This window comes from Balaenoptera musculus, chromosome 1 (genome assembly GCF_009873245.2).
Source record: "Balaenoptera musculus isolate JJ_BM4_2016_0621 chromosome 1, mBalMus1.pri.v3, whole genome shotgun sequence".
Taxonomy (NCBI): domain Eukaryota; kingdom Metazoa; phylum Chordata; class Mammalia; order Artiodactyla; family Balaenopteridae; genus Balaenoptera; species Balaenoptera musculus.
The window spans coordinates 56,445,483-56,460,007 of record NC_045785.1 but is presented as its reverse complement, the minus strand read 5'-3'; the positions used below and the strand labels follow the sequence as shown (position 1 = coordinate 56,460,007).

At 36.7% G+C, this 14,525-nt stretch overlaps 1 protein-coding gene across 2 annotated transcripts in view; it reads right to left on the bottom strand.

Moving 5' to 3' along the window:
* Positions 1-418: 418 nt before the first annotated feature.
* The window catches only part of LEPR (leptin receptor), a 95,347-nt gene continuing 81,240 nt past the window's right edge, over positions 419-14,525 (bottom strand). Inside the window, exon 20 of one of the 2 annotated variants that reach the window (XM_036872078.1) lies at positions 419-1,761. In XM_036872078.1, the coding sequence (XP_036727973.1) occupies positions 934-1,761 (828 nt within the window). In that variant the 3' untranslated portion in view covers positions 419-933. Of the gene's footprint in view, positions 1,762-2,709; positions 4,793-14,525 lie in introns of those variants that run through there. The other variant, XM_036872085.1, reaches the window with a different exon arrangement.

Below are 14,525 nucleotides of genomic sequence, written 5' to 3'. Positions count from 1 at the left end.
TTATATACAGGAAGAATGCTCGGTAAGTGAGGAAAAAAACAGTGTACATGCAAGTGGGAATGGGGAAGACGATTCCAGAGTGATACACAGTAACATTTAGCAATCTAACTGTAGCAGAAAGTGAGCATTTCAACATCTTTTAAAGAGAAGAGGTGAGGCAGACATTATGTTTTCATAAGGGCTTGTGTTCTCATCAAAACACTTGTTGTGGGTATCACCATTCTAACAGGTAGTTTCATTCTATGGTACAGATCTTAGATTTGATACATAAACATTTGTTTCTTGTATATCTTCACAAGTATATCCCCTAGACCAGGGCTAAATCCTCTATCTGCAACATTCAGTTGAGTGCTTACCACAGAGTAAGTACTCAGGGAAAGTATGTTAAATTGAAACATCTTCAAATCACACAGTCTAGTAGCACAAAATACATCGCACACTTTTAAAATGCACAAGGATGACTATTAGGTATAATTGTGTGTATGTGTAAATTAGTGCACAGCAAAGACAACTCAAGGTAAAATAACCACACCCTTGAAAACACAGTTACATTTCACAAGTGTTAGTGTGAAGTGTTCTTTCAGATGTGAGTGTAATTCAGATGACTAGCTCTTTCTACATGGGTTCAATGTTCAAAAAAAATAGTATTGTTGGGTTTATGGCTAGCTAGACACAAGCCACTGGAGACCTTCCCAAGGTGCTGATTAATCATTAGAAGAGTTGGTCTACACTGCTAGGCTTTTGAAGGCTTTCTCACATTTTTTGTCTATATTACTGAGTGAGGACAAACAGATACCATTCGTTTTGAAACAATCATTTTCAAATTTGCCTCTGACAGTTTTCTTTTCTCTCCCCTAACCAACACTATAGTGGACTATATAACCCTTCATATTACTCATTACATCATAAATCTGAGATGTGTCTGGAATGAAATTAGACAGTTAGGTCACACATCTTGTTTTCCACTATTTTCTGAGTCTGAGTAGAACAAGTCTGAAATTGAGGCATGTAAGATACAAAAGTCTTCTGACCAGAAGTTCCTAAATTGAAGTTATTTTCTACAAGGTGTGAGCAACTGTCCTGGAGGATTCTGATGTCAGTGAATAAACAGTGGGATGGGAATGGGGACAACACTCTTGACTCATCAGTCAAAAGCACATCACTCTCTCTCTTTTTGATTGAAGTGACTCCTAAATAATAGACAGACCTTTCGTCATTATTTTCTTCAGGGAAATTTCCCTCGAGTTTCAAAAGTTCATCCAATCCTCCTGAGAATGGAAGGTGTGGTGAAATTATATTGGGATGCTGATCTGATAATATAAAAAATGCCTGGGTTTCTATCTCCCATGAGTTATTACAGAAAGAATCCTTAGGTAGAGAATTTTTGCTAGAGAAGCATTTGCTGACTGAGCTATTTACAAGCCCTTGCTCTTCCTCAGTTTCACCTGATTTAGAGTTGCTGAGCAGGGTGGCATATTTAACAGAGGGTTGTCTCCTGCTTTCCTCCTCACAGGTTATCTCTGTGCTCTCAACCTCAGAGAAGTGAGCACTGCTGCATTGGTCACTAATACAAAGAGAACCCTTTTCAAGATCCCGAGTCATCAAAAGTAGAGAGACTGTAGTTGGTGGCACCATCTCATCTTTATTTTTCCATGATGTATCAACACTGATATCTTCTGAAATGGTTTCAGGCTCCAAAAGAAGAGGACCAAATGTCACTGATTCTGTATGCTTGATAAAAAGATGCTCAAATGTTTCTGGCTAAAAGAAAAGACACATTTTAATACTCAATTGTATTAATTTTTTTTCTTTTTGCTTTACTGTGATATCATGGAAGAAATGGAAGTGTGAAAGGTTAATACTAAAGGACATAAGTCAAGCACAAATTAACTGGTTTTGGTCTGAAATAAACAGATCAAAAATCATAAGGGAGAGGCACTATAAGATAGTGTTTAAAAGTGGGATGGGACAGACATGAGTCATTCTGTTTCTATGACCATGGACAAGTACATCAACGTCTCTGCCTTTCAGTTTCCTCATCTGTAAAACTGTGTTCAATATTTACTTCATGGTGTTGTGCAAGGAATAAATTAGATAGTGTCTGAAAGTACTTAGCTCTCAATAAAGATTGGTTACTGTAATTAGAAAGTGCTATCTTCAGAAGAATTCCTAATATTTTATAGCAAATTACACTTCCATGAACTAAAAAATTTAACCCAAGTTTAAAAAGTAAATTGATATAAAATTGAATGAGCAAAACAACTTGTCCAAAGATAGCTAAAATAAGTACTCCATGACATAAGATATATGAAGGTAAACTATATGTGGCCTTATCTGCCTTACATCATACTAAAAATCTGTTTATGACTATCAGAAAATAAGAACTAAGAATATCTATTTGTTGAAAACAATGAAGGTGAAAGAGATGATCACAGACTTTTAAATTACCATTCCTTATAAATAACTTCATATAAAAATACAAACTATAGGACATGTGGAATGAAGACAAAGATGCAAAACAAATGTACATCATATTTTTTATAAGAACAGTGGTTACATCACAACAAAAAATCCTGCCAAGCAGCTACAAGCAAGAATCTGTGTGCAAAAAAGCTCAACTCATACAATGTAAACATGTTGAAAAAATAAATGCAAAATAAAAAATACTGTGGACACATCACATTAAAAAATTAACACAACTAAATGAAGTGCTATAGAAAATGTGCTCAATTTTTATGTTATACATATAATTAAACTTTTGAATTTTACAATTTTTAAACTAATAGAATGAATTCAGATTTATTGCTTGAAATAACAATATAACTGACTATTCTTCATAATGGCAAATATATTCCATATAAAAATACAATTCATTTAACATAGTTTTGAACTCTTAAATGAAATATATTGGTGATTATAACCATAAAGGAATAAATATATGAAACACCAAATATAATGGAATAGACTTATACAGATATTAAAATACTGCATAATAACAAATACTATATTAACACAACCTTTTCTATTATTCTATGAACATAGTATGTGAAGAGAAAACTGTTCCTGTGCCTATTTTCTTTCTGACAGAAATCTATTAGATTTATAATTTTCTTCAAAAATTTTCTTGCTCATTTTGTGTTTCTTAAGGTTATGACTATATATGTATTGAATTTCTTAAAATTTAAAGTAACCTAGAAATTAAGATCTCCAAATAAAGGAATGTCAGGCTATCAACATGAAAACAAAAAATACAAATAGCACATAGCATACAGTCAAACTCACAGCTGTTCTTCAAATGATGTGTTTGGCATATTTCATGCCCTCTAAAACTTCATAATTGGTAACTAAGTATTATGTCAAATAATTTACATGTCTTCAAATGCATTTGATGAAAGATTTCACTAATAATTAAAAAATCACATATCCATATATTATTAAAGTATATTTTATAAATGGGTCACAAACATTTATTAAAAGTATGTTTATTAAAAAATCATTTCAATCACCATATGCATCTAATTTTTCAAGATTTTAGAACAGTCTGGAAGCATACTGAATATGTATTCAGCTGGTAAGAATTAAAGAATATCCTTTCATATTTTCACACTTCAATTTTACTTTACAATGATGTCTATTAAAAGTCAGTGAAGGGGGAAAGGACACATTCTTCCTGATTTTTGGGGGTTTTTTTAAGATTCAAATCAAACTATGAATGAAATCTAAATGTAAGTAATATATATGTAGCCTAAATCTGAGTAGTATTTGGGTTTATCAAACAGAGGCTTTGGTTTATTTTGAATGTGAGCAATATACCACACAAGTTAAACTCATAGAAATAGCAGGTGGTCTTTTTTTCAGGTAGAAAAGTCCTATGTTTGCCTTGAACTAGTTCTAAAAACTCCAGAGAGTCTCCTTTTTTGCATCACTGCCCACTTACCTGACTCCCAGAAGCTTTGGGTGGTTCAGTGTAAATAAATTAAATTTAGTAAAGAATTTCATGAGGAGGTTGAATTGGAGGTTGATGTGTTTTCTGATCTGGTCAATCTGACCTGGATATGTCAGGTCATCCTGATACAAACTGTAACTTCTACTGGCCTTTGACCAGAACAAACTGTCTTTCTTTGAACTGAAATGGAAGTTAGCACTTAAGCCATTTTTAAGGCTATTGAAAATGAAAATTCCCATATTGATCAAAGTTAGATATACATAAAAGCTATCAATATAAGACATTCAAAAGAATACCCAAATGGGTCAGTTTATAGGCTGAAGTGTCTAAAAGAATATAAAATGGAAAAATTTGGACATAAAAATATGAACTAAATATTTTGACTGTATTCTATATTTAGAGCCATTGTATTGCAAAGCTATGTGTCAGAAGTTGCAGTTTTCACCTAGTCACAGCATAGTCTACTATATATTTGATGATGTCTAATAAATCTGTGGTAAGAGCAACAGTTATAATTCTTTAATGTTTTATGACCAAATGACAAATCAAAAGCTAGATATCATAAATATTACTTTTTAAACTTTAGATGACTTGAAAAGTAATCATACATCCAAACTGAATTAGACTCAGACGTATACCTTGACCCCAAATTTACCCATCTATTTTAAGTTCTAAATCAACATAATCCACCATATTTTAGTTCTCAATAGTTCCACCAAAATTTTTTAGATTGTCTCCCCTTCTTCAAAATGTAAAAATCTTCTAATACTCTATAGAATGTTGGGAAGTTGGTAGATTGGGTTCATCTGTAGTGACCATGATTAGACTTCAAAGAATGTCCATTCTCTGTTCAGATAAAATAAAACAAAATAAGAAAGAAAAATAAAAAAATCACTCAGAAAGCAAAAGATAAAAGATTTCAAAAAGATGTTCTGTCAAGCATGAGTTCTGGATTATAAATTCTTGTGTTATACTACAGTAACGCATGTTTTTAGGAAAAGATAAAATTCTGAATTAAGGTGTCCTCTTCCATTTTCTTAATGCATGCCCTAATATCACACTCTAAGGACAGTCTTAATGATCCCAGAAAAGGAAAAACTATAGAGGAATAACAGAATAAGTAGAATGAGAGAAAAACAAAGAGCTGGAAAAATAAAAAGGAAGTAGAGGAGCAGCACTATTGAAGAGTTTGGAACAAGAAAGAGTAAAAGAGTGTATCTCTGAAAACAAATATTTAAAAATTGAAAGAAGGAAGAGTTGAAATTGTGAAGAATAGAATAACAGAATCATTATCATGATTTTTTTAATCTAGAAAAATGTTCTAAGAAATCATCTGGTCCACATTTCTCCCTTTTTATAGACAAAGCAATCAAGGCTTAAAGTTGCACCGCTAATTATAGCAGAGTGAGGCCCCTGACTTTTTTTCTAATCCAACAAGCTTTCTATAATACAATGGAAGATGAAAAGATATTCCAAACACAAGTAGGGAGGAGAACATGTTGTTTTGCTTTTTCTATTTGTTGTGATAGATTTGAGCTGATTAAATTCATCCTCTCTTCTGGTTCCTTATAACCCAAGGGCATATATATATAGATATTAAGAAGAACAAGAAAATAGAGAAAACTGAAGTCATATTTTAGGGCAGTGAAATATACATTTCTAAGCCCAGTCATGTGCCCTTCTAGAAAGAACTTCTTAACTCGAAGCTGCACCAGCTCTTCTACACTTCTGTAAAGCCATTCTAGCAATTTCAGGGATGCTCTGCCTCAGATCCATGAGGATGGTGTTCTGGGAACTTGTGGGTTGCTCAGCTTCTTATTTGGAGAGCTAGAACAGGCTGAGGAATCTAGGATGGTCTTTGAACTACAAGAAAAAAATCCATTTGTTTTTAGATTTAACACTCTAAAGTAGGGTGTTAAGTGGAGTACACTCTTGTGGAAATAGTCATAAATGTAGACAACAAAGGAGCAGGGTTAGACTCCCCCCACCTCAAATATAGATGGTTTGGATTTGGAGGAAGAAAGTAATATTTTAGGCAAAAATGCTAAAGAAAAAGGTAAAACACAAACAAATTGGCTACAGTCTTTTAAACACTGTGAAATTTGAATTAGAAGAAAGGCAAGGTTATTGACTCACTGCAATACATTTTCCTACCACAAGAATTCAACCTTTGTTTAAAATTTTTATTTTTATGCTCTTTAAAAACTTTTTAAAAGATTCTGATTTTTTTCATTTATTTTATTGAAGTATGATTGATTTACAATGTTGTTAAAGATTCTGATTTCTAAAGTATCATGAGAAATGGTGTAGAGAAGTATTCTGGGTCAAGATGGCAGTTTGAGCATATATATTTCTCTCTTATCTCTGTAGAGACTCTGTTAGGATGAAAGTACATGAATAAATCAAATATATACCCACAACAAACAAGATAGTCTGAGAAGGTTAAGAGGGAATGAGATTTTTGAATTTCTAAAAGATGGAAAACCGAAGGAGATGAACAAAGGAAGCTGCAGACCAGAATATCTCCAGAGTGGGCTATAGCTGAAAAGAAAGACAGTTTGCCCTGTTGAATACAGTGGAGATGGGAGGGAGGGCAGTGGGGGGGTGAAAAAATGGAAGGTAAAAACACAGGAAGAAATGAGACCTTTGGCTGAAAACTGGAAACTCTGCATATGAATGGGGCTCTTCTAACTCTGCTGCACATAGAAAGGCCTGCATACTCTCCACACCCAAATTGAGGTTTTATTCTCAAAAGTAATTAAGAAATTATCTGGGGAGGAGACCGTCAAGACGGCAGAGGAGTAAGACGTGGAGATCACCTTCCTCCTCACAAATACATCAGAAATACATCTACAAGTGGAACAACTCCTACACAATACCTACTGAACGCTGGCAGAAGACCTCAGACTTCCCAAAAGGCAAGAAACTCCCCAAGTACCGGGGTAGGGCAAAAGAAAAAAGAAAAAACAGAGACAAAAGAATAGGGATGGGACCTGCACCTCTGGGAGGGAGCTGTGAAGGAGGAAAAGTTTCCACACACTAGGAAGCCCCTTCACTGGCAGAGACAGGGGGTGGAGGGGGGAAGCTTTGGAGCCACGGAGGAGAGCACAGCAACAGGGGCGCAGAGGGAAAAGTGGAGAGGTTCCTGCACAGAGGATCGGTGCCGACCAGCACTCACCAGCCTGAGAGGCTTGTCTGCTCACCCGCCGGGATGGGCGGGGGCTGGGAGCTGAGGCTCGGGCTTCGGTCGGATCCCAGGGAGAGGACTGGGGTTGGCTGCGTGAACACAGCCTGAAGGGGGCTAGTGCGTCACAGCTAGCTGGGAGGGAGTCCAGGAAAAAGTCTGGAACTGCCTAAGAGGCAAGAGACCATTGTTTCAGGGTGCGTGAGGAGAGGGGATTCAGAGGACCGCCTAAACAAGCTCCAGAGATGGGCTCGAGCGGCAGCTATCAGCGTGGACCCCAGAGACGGGCATGAAATTCTAAGGCTGCTGCTGCAGCCACCAAGAAGCCTGTGTGCAAGCACAGGTCACTATCCACACCTCCCCTCCCGGGAGCCTGTGCAGCCCGCTACTGCCAGGGCCCCGTGATCCAGGCACAACTTCCCAGGCAGAACACACGGCGCGCCTCAGGCTAGGGCAATGTCATGCCAGCCTCTGCTGCCACAGGCTCGCCCCACATTCTGTACCCCTCCACCCCCCCCAGCCTGAGTGAACCAGAGCCCCCGAATCAGCTGCTCCTTTAACCCCGTCCTGTCTGAGTGAAGAACACATGCCCTCAGGTGACGTACACCCAGAGGCGGGGCCAAATCCAAAGCTGAACCCCAGGAGCTGTGCGAACAAAGAAGAGAAAGGGAAATCTCTCCCCAGCCTCAGGAGTAGTGGATTAAATCTCCACAATCAACTTGATGTACCCTGCATCTGTGGAATACCTGAATAGACAATGAATCACCCCAAAATTGAGGCAGTGAACTTTGGGAGTAACTGTAGACTTGGGGTTTGCTTTCTGCATCTAATTTGTTTCTGGTTTTATGTTTAACTTAGTGTACTATTTTGAGTTTATTATCATTGGTAGATTTGTTTATTGATTTGGTTGCTATCTCCCTCCTTTTTTTTTTTTTTAATATAGTTTATATATATTTTTTCCTTTGTTTGTGAGTGTGTATGTGTATGCTTCTTTGTGTGATTTTGTCTGCATATCTTTGCTTTTACCATTTGTCCTAGGGTTCTGTCCGTTTTTGGTGTTTTTTTTTAAGTATAGTTTTTAGCACTTGTTATCATTGGTGGATTGGTTTTTTGGTTTGGTTGCTCTCTTCTTTCTTTCTTTTTTTTTTTTTGCTTTTTAAATTACTTTTTAATTTTTAAATTTTTAATAATTATTTTTTATTTTAATAACTTTTTTATTTTATTTTATTTTATTTTATTTTTTTCTTTTTTTCTTACTTTTCTTCTGAGCCATGGGGCTAACAGGGTCTTGGTGCTCTGGCCGGGTGACAGGCCTGTGCCTCTGAGGTGGAAGAGCCGAGTTCAGGACATTAGTCCACCACAGACCTCCTGGCTCCACTTAATATCAAAAGGCGAAAGCTCTCCCAGAGATCTCCATCTCAACATTAAGACCCAGCTCCACTCAACGACCAGCAAGCTACAGTTCTGGACACCATATGCCAAACAACTGCCAAGACGGGAACACAATCCCACCCATTAGCAGAGAGGCTGCCTAAAATCATAATAAGGTCACAGACACCCCAAAACACATCACCGGGCATGCTCCTGCCCACCAGAAAGACAAGATCCAAGCCTCATCCACCAGAACACAGGCACTAGTCCCCTCCACCAGGAAGCCTACACAACCCACTGAACCAACCTTAGCCACTGGGGGAAGACACCAAAAACAACGTGAACTACGAACCTGCAGCCTGCGAAAAGGAGACCCCAAACACAGTAAGTTAAGCAAAATGAGAAGATAGAAAAATACACAGCAGATGAAGGAGCAACATAAAAACCCACCAGACCAAACAAATGAAGAGGAAATAGGCAGTTTACCTGAAAAAGAATTCAGAGTAATGATAGTAAAGATGAACCAAAATCTTGGAAATAGAATAGAGAAAATACAAGAAACGTTTAACAGGGACCTGGAAGAACTAAAGAGCAAACAAACAATGATGAACAACACAATAAATGAAAACAAAATTCTCTAGAAGGAATCAATAGCAGAATAACTGAGGCAAAAGAAGGGATAAGTGACCTGGAAGATAAAATAGTGGAAATAACTACTGCAGAGCAGAATAAAGAAAACAGAATGAAAAGAATTGAGGGCAGTCTCAGAGACCTCTGGGACAACATTAAATGCACCAACATTCGAATGATAGGAGTCCCAGAAGAAGAAGAGAAAAGGAAAGGGACTGAGAAAATATTTGAAGAGATTATAGTTGAAAACTTCCCTAATATGGGTAAGGAAATAGTTAATCAAGTCCAGGAAGCACAGACAGTCCCATACAGGATAAATGCAAGGAGAAACACTCCAAGACACATATTAATCAAACTATCAAAAATTAAATACAAAGAAAAAATATTAAAAGTAACAAGGGAAAAACAACAAATAACATACAAGGGAATCCCCATAAGGCAAACAGCTGACCTTTCAGCAGAAACTCTGGAAGCCAGAAGGGAGTAGCAGGACATATTTAAAGTGATGAAAGGGAAAAACCTACAACAAAGATTACTCTACCCAGCAAGGATCTCATTCAGATACAAGGCAGAAATTAAAACCTTTACAGACAAGCAAAAGCTAACAGAATTCAGCACCACCAAACCAGCTTTACGACAAATGCTAAAGGAACTTCTCTAGGCAGGAAACACAAGAGAAGGAAAAGACCTACAATAACAAACCCCAAACAATTAAGGAAAAGGTAATAGGAACATACATATCGATAATTACCTTAAATGTAAATGGATTAAATGCTCCAACCAAAAGACATAGACTGGCTGAATGGATACAAAAACAAGACCTGTATATATGCTGTCTAAAAGAGACCCGCTGCAGACATAGGGACACATACAGACTGAAAGTGAGGGGATGGAAAAAGATATTCCATGCAAATGGAAATCAAAAGAAAGCTGGAGTAGCAAGTCTCATATCAGACAAAATAGACTTTGAAAGAAAGACTACTACAAAAGACAAAGAAGGACACTACATATTGATCAAGGGACCAATCCAAGAAGAAGACATAACAATTGTAAATATGTATGCACCCAACATAGGAGCACCTCAGTACATAAGGCAAACGCTAACAGCCATAAAAGGGGAAATCGACAGTAACACAATCATAGTAGGGGACTTTAACACCCCACTTTCACCAATGGACAGATCATCCAAAATGAAAATAAATAAGGAAATATGAGCTTTAAATGATACATTAAACAAGATGGACTTAGTTAATATTTATAGGACGTTCCATTCAAAAACAACAGAATACACTTTCTTCTCAAGTGCTCATGGAACATTCTCAAGGATAGATCATATCTTGGGTCTCAAATCAAGCCTTGGTAAATTTAAGAAAATTGAAATCATATCAAGTATCTTTTCCGACCACAATGCTATGAGACTAGATATCAATTACAGGAAAAAATCTGTAAAAAATACAAAAACATGGAGGCTAAACAATACACTACTAAATAACCAAGAGATCACTGAAGAAATCAAAGAGGAAACCAAACAATACCTAGAAACAGATGACAATGAAAACACGGTGACCCAAAATCTATGGGGTGGAGAAAAACAGTTCTAAGAGGGAAGTTTATAGCAATACAATCCTACCTCAAGAAACAACAAACATCTCAAATAAACAACCTAACCTTACATCTAAGAGAAAGAAGAACAAAAAAACCCCAAAGTCAGCAGAAGGAAAGAAATCATAAAGATCAGATCTGAAATAAATGAAAAAGAAATGAAGGAAATGATAGCAAAGATCAATGAAACTAAAAGCTGGTTCTTTGAGAAGATAAACAAAATTGATAAACCATTAGCCAGACTCATCAAGAAAAAAAGGGATAAGACTCAAATCAACAGAATCAGAAATGAAAAAGGAGAAATAACAACCAACACTGCAGGAACACAAAGGATTATGAGAGATTACTACAAGCAACTATATGCCAATAAAATGGATAACCTGGAAGAAATGGACAAATTCTTAGAAAAGCACAACCTTCTGAGACTGAACCAGGAAGAAATAGAAAACATAAACAGACCAATCACAAGCACTGAAATTGAGACTGTGATTAAAAATCTTCCAACAAACAAAAGCCCAGGACCAGATGGCTTCACAGGCGAATTCTATCAAACATTTAGAGAAGAGCTAACACTAATCCTTCTCAAACTCTTCCAAAATATAGCAGAGGGAGGAACACTCTCAAACTCATTCTACGAGGCCACCATCACCCTGATACCAAAACCAAAGATGTCACAAAGAAAGAAAACTACAGGCCAATATCACTGATGAACATAAATGCAAAAATCCTCAACAAAATACTAGCAAAGAGAATCCAACAGCACATTAAAAGGCTCATACACCATGATCAAGTGGGGTTTATTCCAGGAATGCAAGGATTCTTCAATATATGCAAATCAATCAACGTGATACACCATATTAACAAATTGAAGGAGAAAAACCATATGATCATCTCAATAGATGCAGAGAAAGCTTTTGACAAAATTCAACACCCATTTATGACAAAAACCCTCCAGAAAGTAGGCATAGAGGGAGCTTACCTCAACATAATAAAGGTCATATATGACAAACCCACAGCCAACATCGTTCTCAATGATGAAAAACTGAAAGCATTTCCTCTAAGATAAGGAAAAACACAAGGTTGCCCACTCTCACCACTATTATTCAACATAGTTTTGGAAGTTTTAGCCACAGCAATCAGAGAAGAAAAAGAAATAAAAGGGATCCAAATTGGAAAGGAAGAAAGAAAGCTGTCACTGTTTTCAGATGACATGATACTATACATAGAGAATCCTAAAGATGCTACCAGAAAACTACTAGAGCTAATCAATGAATTTGGTAAAGGAGCAGGATACAAAATTAATGCACAGAAATCTCTTGCATTCCTATGCACTAATGATGAAAAATCTGAAAGTGAAATTAAGAAAACACTCCCATTTACCATTGCAACAAGAAGAATAAAATACCTAGGAATAAACTTACCTAAGGAGACAAAAGACCTGTATGCAGAAAACTATAAGACACTGATGAAAGAAATTAAAGATGATACAAACAGATGGAGAGATATACCATGTTCTTGGATTGGAAGAATCAATATTGTGAAAATGACTATACTACCCAAAGCAATCTACAGATTCAATGCAATCCCTATCAAACTACCAATGGCATTTTTCACAGAACTAGAACAAAAAATTTCACAATTTGTATGGAAACACAAAAGACCCTGAATAGCCAAAGCAATCTTGAGAACTAAAAACGGAGCTGGAGGAATCAGGCTCCCTGACTTCAGACTATACTACAAAGCTACAGTAATCAAGACAGTATGGTACTGGCACAAAAACAGAAATATAGTCAATGGAACAGGATAGAAAGCCCAGAGATAAACCCATGCTCATATGGTCACCTTATTTTTGATAAAGGAGACAAGAATATATAATGGAGAAAAGACAGCCTCTTCAATAAGTGGTGCTGGGAAAACTGGAGAGCTACATGTAAAAGAATGAAATTAGAACACTCCCTAACACCGTACACAAAAATAAACTCAAAATGGAGTAAAGACCTAGATGTAAGGCCAGACACTATCAAACTCTTTGAGGAAAACATAGGCAGAACACTCTATGACATAAATCACAGCAAGATCCTTTTTGACCCCCCTCCTAGTGTAATGGAAATAAAAACAAAAATAAACAAATGGGACCTAATGAAACTTAAAAGCTTTCGCACAGCAAAGGAAACCATAAACAAGACAAAAAGACAACCCTCAGAATGGGAGAAAATATTTGCAAATGAAGCAACTGACAAAGGATTAATCTCCAAAATTTACAAGCAGCCCATGCAGCTCAATATCAAAAGAACACACAACCCAATCCAAAAATGGGCAGAAGACCTAAATAGACATTTCTCCAAAGAAGATATACAGAAACCCTACAAACACATGAAAGAATGCTCAACATCACTAATCATGAGAGAAATGCAAATCAAAACTACCATGAGGTATCACCTCACACCAGTCAGAATGGCCATCATCAAAAAATCTACAAACAATAAATGCTGGAGAGGGTTTGGAGAAAAGGGAACCCTCTTGCACTGTTGGTAGGAAGGTAAATTGATACAGCCACTATGGAGAACAATATGGAGGTTCCTTAAAAAACTAAAAATAGAACTACCATACGAGCCAGCAATTCCACTACTGGGCCTATACTCTGAGAAAACCATAATTCAAAAAGAGTCATGTACCACAATGTTCATTGCAGCTCTATTCACAATAGCCAGGACACGGAAGCAACCTAAGTGTCCATCGACAGACGAATGCATAAAGAAGATGTGGTACATATATACAATGGAATATTACTCAGCCATAAAAAGAAACGAAACTGAGTTATTTGTAGTGAAGTGGATGGACCTAGAGTCTGTCATATAGAGTGAAGTAAGTCAGAAAGAGAAAAACAAATACCGTTTGCTAACACATATATATGGAATGTAAAAAAAAAAAAAGGTTCTGAAGAACCTAGGGGCAGGACAGGAATAAAGACGTCGATGTAGAGAATGGACTTGAGGACACAGGGAGGGGGAAGGATAAGCTGGGACAAAGTCAGAGATTGGCATGGACTTATATACACTACCAAATGTAAAATAGACAGCTAGCGGGAGGCAGCCGCATGGCACAGGGATATCAGCTCGGTGCTTTGTGACTGCCTGGAGGGGTGGGATAGGGAGCGTGGCGGGGAGACGCAGGAAGGGGGCGATATGGGGATGTGTGTGTATGTATAGCTGATTCACTTTGTTATAGAGCAGAAACTAGAACACCATTGTAAAGCAATTATACTCCAATAAAGATGTTAAATAAATAAATACAAAAAAAAAAAAAAAAAAGGAAATTATCTGGGGAGGAATCTAGCAGCTGTGAGGTACTGGTGTCTACGACCATATCTCTCCTCATCTAGCCAGAGCCCTGTCTACCCATTTAGGCCAACAATCCCTGCTTAGGTGCATTATGCTCTCCCAGTCAGCCTGTCTATTATTTTATTCTTAAACATGAAAGAAAAACAAAGGATTTCCAGATATTTGGGGAAATTGTGAGATAAAAAAAAATAAAGCCAAGATAAATAGGAGGAGAGCATGATCCTAGCAGAAATAGAGAATTCAGGGAATAGAAGAAAAGAGAATTTCTAAAACAAACAATGATCCTCTAAATTGGTATTTCTAGTAAGACTTAAGAAAATATTGCATGCATAAAACCAGAACAGAATACAATGAAAATGAATACTTGGAAATTGACAAATATAAATAGCAAATAAATGTTTAATAGAAGCACTGAAAAAACAGGGTATGGCAAGGTCTCAAACGTAAAACA